This window comes from Embiotoca jacksoni, unplaced genomic scaffold (genome assembly GCF_022577435.1).
Source record: "Embiotoca jacksoni isolate LCO1_2020_lvr unplaced genomic scaffold, fEmbJac1.0.p SCAF_7, whole genome shotgun sequence".
Classification (NCBI taxonomy): Eukaryota; Metazoa; Chordata; class Actinopteri; family Embiotocidae; genus Embiotoca; species Embiotoca jacksoni.
In genome coordinates, this window is record NW_027185425.1 from 4,422,820 (window position 1) to 4,433,811 (window position 10,992).

Here is a 10,992-nt window from a genome sequence, read left to right on the forward strand (position 1 = left end):
GGAACATCTGTGGAATTATAGATGCAGAAAGTACCTGTCCTCCCATTTCCATTTTAAACAGTGTGTCGCCAACACTGCCTGCCACAGTGTGCTGTCTGTATGAAGACTATGAGACCTCTCCCATAGCAATCAATAAGCCAGACATCTCTGTCAGCAGCATTACATCATGTACAGTAGGATGTCTGATATGAGTCACCCCGAGCGGAGATACAGGAAGCCCTTGAACCCAATCGACTGAATCTGGATACATGAACTGATTCAGTCAGATGTCGGACTTCCTGTTGGCAAGTTGTGACGCAGCAGTTCATCATCACGCGCAGAGGCTAATGCTGCCGTCAGGGAACACGGTGAACTTCACCTTCAGCCGAGGATATATTGACTGCTGGATATTATTTTCTTATTTGCAGCAGCTGTTTCCTTGATAGCAGCTGATACTGTATTTTTTATGAAAGGTTCAGATACTGGTTGGCTGTGAGTCAGCAGCAGAAAGGGAACAGAGTCACAGCAGATTATGCAGCCTGGTAGCTACAAGAGCAGCTGGATTTTGATCTGGCCTCTATGACATTGTACGGAGTCCCTCAGGGGTCAAACGTAGGCTAAAAATATTTCTGAAACCCACTTTGTTCTATGCCTGTTTTTATTCCTAGTATGGCGAAGGTAATCCTTCCTCTAATTGGCTTACCCTGATATTCTTACCCGAGCCAATTATTTCTAAACCAAACAAATTAGACACTTGGAACAGTTTGGGCAGTCACATAGTTTACCAATCTTTGCGCATAGTTTAGCAATCCATTCCCTCTTCTTACTAATCTGCGTGCAAAGATTATGAATCCATACACATGGATTTTCACTTAAAAAATAATTCAATTGAGTCAAAGTGGCAGCAAGGGATTCATTTGTTTTTAGTTTAGATGAAATAAATATCTCTCAAGATTTTAGGAGCTTTGTAATTTGACACTCTTTAAGGAGCAAATATGCACAATAAATGCTTTGATACATGTTTCCAGTGATACTTTGAAGGCAGGACTTTTATTTGTAACAGAGAACTTTTACATGGTGGTCATCATTATTATTTCCTAAGGCTCTGAATAATTCCCCCACTCCACGTGTTTGGCCCGACAGAGTGATCCACCAGATATCACACAGGCAGCTCTTTCAGTAATAAACGGCAATGGCACAGTTAAACCTGGCGCTGCAGGCAAATGTTGTGACTCTGAGTAGGTTTATCTCTCACTATGTCAACCCTGTGTGCCATTATATGCTCACAGTGGTGCCACATGCAGTTTTTCCCCTCCAAGCGTTTTGCTGTGAAACACAGCTGCACAATCAGTCTCTTGTAAACACGTGGTTGTGATGTAAGAACTGAGGACTATTCATGGACACGAGAGAGGCAGGGGGGGAAAACCAGGCCTTGTTTAACGGTCAAAATACATCCACTTGTGCACTGATTGACTGATGCAGACGATGCTGCTGAGTTACATGTGCACGTGAGAGTGGATCATGAGCAGCGTGTATAAAAGCCTCCTTATGGGAATCTCTGCACCCAAAAGATATGAACACAAAGTAGATATTTCCTGGTTTATATTCTTTCTTTTCACAGCGGCTTTCCACCGTGCTGAATATTTTACATTATATGTATTAGAAAGTGATTATTGCCGCCTCCAGTCAGCTTAAATAATGTAAGTTGTGTTCCCTGTGCACACAGGACATGAAAGCAATCTTGTTCAGTAGAAGCATTTATTTAAGATTGAAAGCCGTTTCTATTGTATAATGAGCACTTTTTACATAATATTAACAGTATGTGAGAGCGCCATGGGATGTGTAACCTTGTCATTACACTTAATGTTTGTATAGGATATGTAGTTGCTGTTGCTTACTTCTTTATGCTGCCTGCTGGGTTTCGCAAGTGCATAATGGAAATCAGTGACATAACTGGCTCAGAGAAAACATCCACATACCAGGCCCACGGATTAAATTAGCGTCGATTACTTCAACAGCTCATTATGTATTCAGACAAAGAAAGATGGTGTGCAGAGAAATCAGCTGGCTCAGTGTGAAGATATGTAGGCAGTCTTCACCTGATTTGAACTTTAAGGACAATACCGTCGTCTTGAAAGTGTTACCAAACCACATTTGAGCTGTTCAGACGACTTCCTCTCTCATCAAGCTCTCATTTGTGACACGCATTTGTTTCTCCCGTCACGTATCTGAGGATTTTGCCCGCCTCTCTCCTCTCAGGAGTCCTGTGTCTCCTGGAGCACGATGAAGAGTATGTCTTCACGTTGCCCTGTGCCTACGCTCGCTCCATCCTCACCGTGCCCTGGGTGGAGCTGGGGGGCAAAGTCTCCATCAACTGCGTCAAGAGCGGCTACTCGGCAACAGTCACCTTCCACACGAAGCCCTTCTACGGTGGTAAGGTACACAGGTGAGTGTTTCTTTTCTCTGCGACGGCCAAAACCTTTCGTACCCGTCGTGCATGAATGGCACAATAATGTGCTCGTAGCAAGGGGGGAGAAATAACATCCACGAGTAGGTAGCCCAGGTCGCGTCGCTTGATCAACATCAGCACTTATTTTACATACGTCTGTTTGACCGCGTGCGCCTTTGCGATTTCACCACGGACTTGAGCGGAGAGCGGCACATCAAATCTTGTGTCATACTAGAGAAATAAACTACCTTTGCACAGACCTTTGAAATGTTTCAGAAAGTCTAAAGCAATTAGGCAAAGACCCGGGCGAGGTGTTTGGAGTGACATTCGTGTTTGGAGAGGGGCAGAACGTTACCGTACCAGACCGGAGAAGGTGCTTCAGGTCAGAAGCGCAACCGGCCGGGTTTTCCTTTCTTTGAGTTGTGCACCGTGAATTCATCCGTCACGGTCAGTCTGTCAACAGAGTCGCACTGTGATGTTCTGATGTGTCGGAGCAAAAGACATCTGGTGCAAACGAACTGAACTGTGGCACAATGCAACCTGGGTTCCCCCAACGTGACACCCGCTCAGTTCCTTGGCTGCAACAAGACAATTTTAGCTCCCTACCACCTTTACTCACCACGTTTGGCTCCCTGCGGCTTCTTTCTAGTCCTCAAAAATGTACAAGTTTCTGGAAAAAAAAAAAAAATCACAAATTTACACGTACTGGTGGTCACAAAGAACGCGTGAAACTCGGGTGCTGATGTTGATCAGGCGACGTAACTTGCAATCTTTCCTCACGACGGGTGTTACTGCACGCTCAGAACTTTTTGATTGTCGGTTTTACATCCATCTCACTTTGAGAAAAGACTTTAGACTTGCTTCTTATCATCTTTCCACTCGTGCATAAATACTTTACAAACTGAGGAAAATAATTTATTCATCTGCGAGATTGTCATGCTTTGAAGTGACTTCATGCTGCACAGTATAATTAGATTAATAAATGTGGCAATTGTTGGCTGTTTATTAAATACAAATACCAGGCAGATTATGTCACCTACTGCTGTTATAATAGAGGTTGCCAACAGCTGCATGAAAACTGTTTCTGCAGGTACATTTTCCATTTTAAAGTTTCAGTTGTAATTATGTATAACATAAAATGTCTTTCATTTGATTTAAAGGGATAAAACAACCAGAATATTTCTCCATAATTTGAGCTGACTTTGTCGTAAATAATAGTAACACCATAACACAAATAACCATAAATATTCTAATTGCCTTTTTACTTATTTTTCCATTTGCAGCATTAAGAGAAAAACCTCTGCACACTGAGTAGATTCTCCCAGAAAGATGATTTATTAAGTACAATTATGAGGTATTGATATTATGCCTTCATCAGATCGTACTCATCAAGAACTTTAATATAAAGATTTCCCCTAATTTAATTCAGGTGTGAGTCCCAGGTCGATCCCATCAAATTATTTACAGCACCCTTAAAGGAAGATCATTAGAATACAGGGATGTAGCTCATGAACTTACAAGCATTAAAGTAGGCTAAGTCTTATAAAGTCAGTATACAAGTCGGTAACGTCTCCTTCAAAGTTGGTGCAATAACGATTCAAGTGACCTAAAGTTTGTCTGTTTCCAGTTCCTGAAATTTAAACGTGACGAAGCTGAAAATAGACGTTGCGTCAAAGGAAAAGCAGTCAGCTCCCTTTTACTCTCCGTTCTGTCCACGCAGAGTGACAGCAGAGGTCAAACACAACCCAACCAACACCATCGTGTGCAAAGCGCAGGGCGAGTGGAACGGCACGCTGGAGTTCACCTACAACAGCGGGGAAACCAAAGTGATGGACACCGGCAAACTTCTGGTCACCAGGAAGAAGCTGCGGCCTGTGGAGAAACAGGGGAGGACGGAGTCCAGGTGACTAATGTTCACAGGCTTGACACAGCTCTCTCGGACAGACCGATGGTAGAAAGTAGGCAGTGTTCGTGGCGGGACGCATGAAATGGTTTTTTTTAAACGTAACCGTCGCGTGTTTGCCTCGGCTTTTAGGCGGCTGTGGCAACACGTCACCAAATCGCTGAAGGAGGGGAACATCGACGAAGCCACGGAGCACAAACACAGGCTGGAGGAGTGTCAGAGAGGAGAGGAGAGGCAGAGAGCAGCTGATAACAAACTCTGGACACCCAAATACTTCACGAAGGAGGTAGAGTTCAGTCTGACCTGCCCTTTTTTTTGTTGTTGTTGTCTTTTGACTATTTACTATTTATAGCGCACTTCAGTTAGCCGCCAACATTTTATTTTTAAGTCTGAATTCTGACTGAAAACGTTTGCACTATAATCCCCCTGAAAAACCTTAACCTTTTCAGCTGGTTTCATGTGCCAAGATACATTTTGGAAAATGAACTACAACAAATTAGCCATCAATAGTTCCTTTTTGCTGCGCACCACTGGGTCTACCGACAGCTGGCACTAAATTACTCTGATACTAAAGAAATCTTCTGAAGCGTTGCAATTCCTGCCCCGTTAGTCTGTTACATGAAGGTGGTCTGATTTGCAAAATCAAAAGTTTTTGTGATACAATAAAGAGGCTTGTTTCATGAGCAAAAATTCTCAAGTTTCTGACCAAAACCAACAAAACTATGACGGGATAGTTTGTCTGCAAACCAAATCATTTTATCCCCAGTTCCTACATTTTCTACAACAAACAGTGTTTGACTTGCAGTGCTAAAACCTCGCTCTAAAAAGTGTCTTTGACACTTGTATTAAAAAGACACAAAATGAATGTAATAGTTTTGTACAATCGTCTCATAATTATGAGTTTCAGTAATATAAAATTATAGTAAATCATAATTACGAGAAAACATCTCCGAATGTTGTGTCTTTCGTGATTGCCATGCACATCATTAGTTGTTCTGTGTAATCCAGACCTCGCTGAACAGTTTTCAAATGGACTGCTTCTTTAGTAAAAAAAAAAAAAAAAGTCTTCTAAAAACGAATCACAGTAAAACCCATCCGGATTGCCTGCAGTAACCAAAGCCCAAATATAGTTGCAGGAACTGCATGAAATCACATGAGCATTCCTGACTGTGTTCCAACGGCAAGCTTTGTTTTAAACTTCCGTGAATGTCAGCCTTATTATTGCACCAGTGGCACCCAGCGCTTCTGACTGTGCAGATAAAACTGGACACAAGCTGTTTTGTGCCGACACTTCTTTTGGCATAAAGAACTAACTTTAGTCCCGGGTGGCTGGGACAGCTTGGGACAAGCTACAAAAGTTTCTAGAGACACGCTGCTTCACTCCCCTTCACCTCCATTGTATCGGGATCTACATGGTTATTTCGCAGGATTTGAACTGTTTTTTTACTTGTGAAATTTTAGCCGATTCGACCCTTTCCTTCTGTAATAATTTGACATTTTAAAGCTCGTAATTCCCCTAAAGATTTTGGTTTTTCCTCCTCACAATGTGCAGGGAGACGGTTGGATCTATAATAACCCGCTGTGGAAGTCCACCTGACATCAGAACGACGCTCTTTTCTCCTGGACATTAACCGAGGTCCTGCTCCCCACACACTGAGGATGGGGGTCGGACGAAGGCAGCGGAGTCCTCCTCAGACCCTCGGACCCTCGGAGTGACACTATGGAGACACACACAGGAAACTAGCAAGGTGCCAAAGGGATCTCCACTGTTTAAACCAAGAAGGGGTTCGGGACTCTTGGGCACAGCAGTACATTTTTATAGTTAAAACAGTTAAAAGTATTACTATTCATAGTAGAGTATTTCTATTTTTCACCTTGCCAAGGCCTTTTTTTTTTTTTTTTTTTTTTTTTTGCACACGCACAGTAACAACGTCTGCCACTGGTGTTTAACTTTTTTCTCATTTTTTTTTTTAAAAGACGAGTGTTTTTTTTTTTTTTTTTTCAAATATTGTGGATGTTTGGTTCAAAGCTTTTAGTTTAGTCATGCAGCATTATAATGAATCTAGTCTTCTGTAACACATGATACTGTAGCTGTAAATGAGTTTGTTTATAAAGAACTTTTAACATAGAAATAAATCTACTATTTTATATCTATGGCTTTTACCAATCAGGGTGATCTCTGAGAGCTTTACAGGAAATAAGGTCACCTAACCAGATTTTAAAATGATATAAATCAAGAGGTAAAACAAAGAGATTTACTACATTAGAGGGTGTATTAGAATATATTACGATACAGTATATTACAGCAAGCTACTAGAAAGTAAAGGTCCTGATTGTTTTGTCTGCACTATGAATGTATCTACCCACATTTTTAATAGTACAGTCTGCTACTTTCCCATCTTGTACTGTTCGCTGCTACACACGCTTGCAGTGTTGTACCTTTTTATTTATACTTGTTGCTTTACAATATTTCACTCTGCCTAACAGATGATTCCCATTACTACCTCCGTCATTAAGCCATCCCGGCCATTATACACATTTTCTTGCAAAAGAAAACACGGGTTTGTTTGTGGCTAAATGCTCCCGGCTCCTCTAATCTGTTTTCTATCTGTGCCCCTGTGATGACATTATGTGTAATTAGGCAGCCAGCATCTCTTGGAGTTTATACTTCTCTTTAGGTTGCCCGCAGTGATCAATATGGATGAGGCGGCTCGCAGAAACACACCACCCTGTTTCTCACATCCGGGGGTTGCTGGAAGGTTGCTTCTGTGAAGATAAGAGGAAAATCTACCAGAATAACAATCACTGAGGTTACCAGCCTGTCGGATAGAAAACGAGAGATGTGTTGGCGTTCTCGCAGATTCACAGTCCATATATGCCAAACTATGTGGCCATTTTAAGATTGATCGGCTTTTCTAAAATAAAACTGATTTAAATGAGCCAGAGCTGATTTATGTCATCGAGGGACAGACGCGTGGACTCTTCCCTGCTTCTTTCGATGCAATTTTTTTAAATGTGTTGCCGTATTTGGTATTTTCAGCTGGATTTACCAGATGCCAGTTTGTAGCCTCCACCGTGACAGCACATTGTCTTAATTGCATTATATTACAGTACAGAACAAACCTGTCACACATGCTCATTACAGTTTTATGACACTGGCCTTTTGCGGATCTAACGACCAGACACACACACACACACACACACACACACACACACACACACACACACACACATGCGCGCGCGCGCACACAGAAGGATCTAGACTCACAGAAGTAAATAGTGGTTGTGGATATATAAAGAACTGTACAATAATAAAGACTTCTACCTTTTTTACATTAAATGTCTTTTCATCATGTTTTGAATCCGTTATAGGAGGTCACGCATCAAACAATACTCCTTATTCACTACACGGTTATAGGACCTCTATTGTCAACTTAACTGTCAGATCACCGGTCATGAATGTGCCATGGTAGTCATGGACGCCCTCTCGTGTTTGACATTTTTTTTAACAGTAAAATATCTCGGTAGATATTTTCAGAACTTGCGGAAGGCTATTGTTTAGGCTCTTATCTGTAGGCATGCCAACACGTTCAACAGCGTATTAAAGTGAACTTCAACGACCAGCTGAGCCTGACGTTAGATAAACCTACAATTCACAAGCTTACACTGATGAAAGACGAAAGAAATAGTCGAGCTTAACTTGACAAACCGAGTCTAAAAGCCTTTTGATTTATCTTTATGTCCAAAAATGCATACTATAGTATGTCGTCCAAAATTTCATGCATTTCATATCATAGTATCTGGTTGACCTCGCTAAGGAGGGAGCATGGGCGCAACCAAGTGTACAATTGGGAGGGGGGAGTCACAATTAGATTTTTCTTAACAATGGGAAATAATTTGAAAATAAACAGCAAATAAAAAGAGACAAAACCGTTGAAGATGTTCATAAAAGGATAATATATTTAACACATATTCTACTCTATATTGGGGGTTATGTAGTGGGGGGGGGGGGCATGTGTATCACACCTAGATGTAAAATCAAGTTCCATTTCACCATTACCACAACTCAACAGGAAGTCTGCCATTTTGAATTTACTCGCTATTTTTGGCGATTTGCACATGTTGTATTATAATAAACTCCTCCTACAGACTTTGACGTAGCGTCCTGACATTTATTCTGTCCCATCTTAACACCCGGGAGGTGAAAAGTTATCAAAATAATTTGTTTTCATCGACGGGCGTGCCCGTGGCGTGGCAGGCATTTTGAGTGTCTCGCCATAAAAATACAAATTGCTGTAAATCTTATATACATGGACTGACATTCTCCTAACTTTTCATGTTTGATAACAGTCGGCCCTGAAGACATCTGTATGGTAATAATCGCTCGTGGTCATAGCGCCTCCTGCTGGCGACAGGAAATTCAATTTTTCATCCTTTCACGTGCGTCGTCGAGCTGGTTGATCACATCGACATCAAATCGGGTCACAATAGCTTTAACATGTTGACGATGATATATTGATAAGCCCATGCATTTTTGTTGAAAGGGCATCGCCAGGACGAAGCGGCAAAGTTTGATGTTTCGCCGTGACACAGGAAGTAGATGTTTAAGGTCCGCGGATGCTCCAAACCTCACAAAACTTTGCACATAAGTGAGGCACCAAATTTCATGAATTTGTGAGTATGTTGAAGAACAATAAGGATTGAGAACAATGAAATGCAAGCTAAAAGATTGCAACTGATTCTGCTCATCCAAGTTTTTGACGACATGCTATAGTATGACTTTTTGTTTATGATTTGACATTTTTGTATAATAATATGACAATAATATGACTTTTTGGTCAAAATTTGGACGACATGCTACAGTATGACTTTTCATGTTTTGGATGACATGCTACAATGTGACTTTTTTGTTCTTATTTTGGACAAAATGCTATAGTATGACTTTTTTTCCCATGTTTTGGACGAGATACTATAGTGGATAGGAATTTAAAGGCAAATTACATTTTTTATTGTCAAAAAGTGTTTTGTCCGTCATTTGAACATGAATAAAGCAAAACCCTGAATAGGTGGCGTTAAACATTGAGTGGATTCCTGTTAAAGTCCCTCCTGACTATGACCCTACTTTATATCAAGAGCTTATACCTTACAGTTACTGAGAAAATCAAAGGCAGAGTTCACTTTTTTCGCATTTTGACGTTGAAATTTCCTAATTTAAAATATTCATTAAAAATAATCCGTAACAACTGGCGAAAAACTTTGACTGAATTCCTGTTCAGGAGAATCTCGACTATGACCCTGAGTACTATCAAAAGTTGGACTTTTTTTTCACATTTTGGACGACATGCTATAATGTGACTTTTTTGTTCTTATTTCGGACAACACGCTATATTATGACTTTTTTTTTTCATATTTCGGACGACGCACTATAATATGACTTTTTTCTGAATTGACAAGCACGTGTCCAGCGGGAATCGAACCCATGACTTTCTCAATGAAAGGCACTAGCACTAACCACTAACCATTGTGCCTGGTACACTGACTTTCTTTCGTGATTTTGGACGACATGCTGTAGTATGACACTTTTTCATATTTTGGACGACATATAGTATGACTTTTTTTTTTTCACATTTCCCTTTCAAAATTTCCAAAAGAGAAAATTTCCCATTCAAAATTTCCCCCAAAAAAGGGAAAAGGGAAATCAACGCTTTCTATAGTATGACTTTTTTATGAATTGACAAGCACGTGTCCAGCGGGAATCGAACCAATGACCTTCTCAATGAAAGGCACTAGCACTAACCACTAACCATTGTGCCTGGTACAGTGACTTTCTTTCGTGATTTTGGACGACATGCTATAGTATGACACTTTTTCATATTTCGGACATATAGTATGACTTTTTTTTTTTCACATTTCTTTTCAAAATTTCCAAAAACGGGAACATTTCCCTTTCAAAATTTCCAAAAGAGAAAATTTCCCATTCAAAATTTCCCCCCAAAAAAGGGAAAAGGGAAATCATCGCTTTCTATAGTATGACTTTTTTATGAATTGACAAGCACGTGTCCAGCGGGAATCGAACCAATGACCTTCTCAATGAAAGGCACCAGCACTCACCAACCAGACCACTGTGCATGGGACGCAGTGACTGTGACGACACGCTACAGTATGACTTTTTTTTTTTTTTTAATCATAATTCGGATGACACGCTACAGTATGACTTTTTTTTTTTTTTTTATCATAATTCGGATGACACGCTACAGTATGACTTTTTTTTATCATAATAATTCGGACGATATGCGTATGCATGACGTATGACTGTTTGTCGTATGCTGCTTAACATTGATTGAAGAAACCGGGTACACCTTACTGAAGATAAAGTTCACTGAAGAAAAGCTACACCACCAAATATAGTGACTTCACCCGTGGCTCCTCCATAAAAGCCCCCCCCCCCCCCCGAGCGTCAAGTCAATTCTCTGTACACACAGCTGCACATTCAGGAGCGAATAACTTCATCCAAAGAATAATGCTGCCATCAAGTGGTTCAGTCTGCATTCACCTAACTCAGACCTGCAGAGGAAAAATCTAAACATACTGATAACCTTTGTTTTTGTTTATGTTAAATTGTGGGTGCGATCATGACAATAACAACAACTTACGACGATGG

The 10,992-nt window shown here is 40.8% G+C and overlaps 1 protein-coding gene across 4 annotated transcripts in view; it reads left to right on the forward strand.

Moving 5' to 3' along the window:
• LOC138214290 (oxysterol-binding protein-related protein 10) overlaps positions 1 to 8,315 on the forward strand; it is a 72,167-nt gene extending 63,852 nt beyond the window's left edge. For all 4 annotated transcript variants that reach the window (XM_069175773.1, XM_069175775.1, XM_069175774.1 and 1 more), the window contains 4 exons: positions 2,239 to 2,425; positions 4,149 to 4,331; positions 4,464 to 4,617; positions 5,884 to 8,315. In XM_069175773.1, coding sequence (XP_069031874.1) covers positions 2,239 to 2,425; positions 4,149 to 4,331; positions 4,464 to 4,617; positions 5,884 to 5,928 — 569 coding nt within the window. In that variant the 3' untranslated portion in view covers positions 5,929 to 8,315. The remainder of the gene's footprint in view (positions 1 to 2,238; positions 2,426 to 4,148; positions 4,332 to 4,463; positions 4,618 to 5,883) is intronic.
• The last annotated feature ends 2,677 nt before the right edge of the window (positions 8,316 to 10,992 follow it).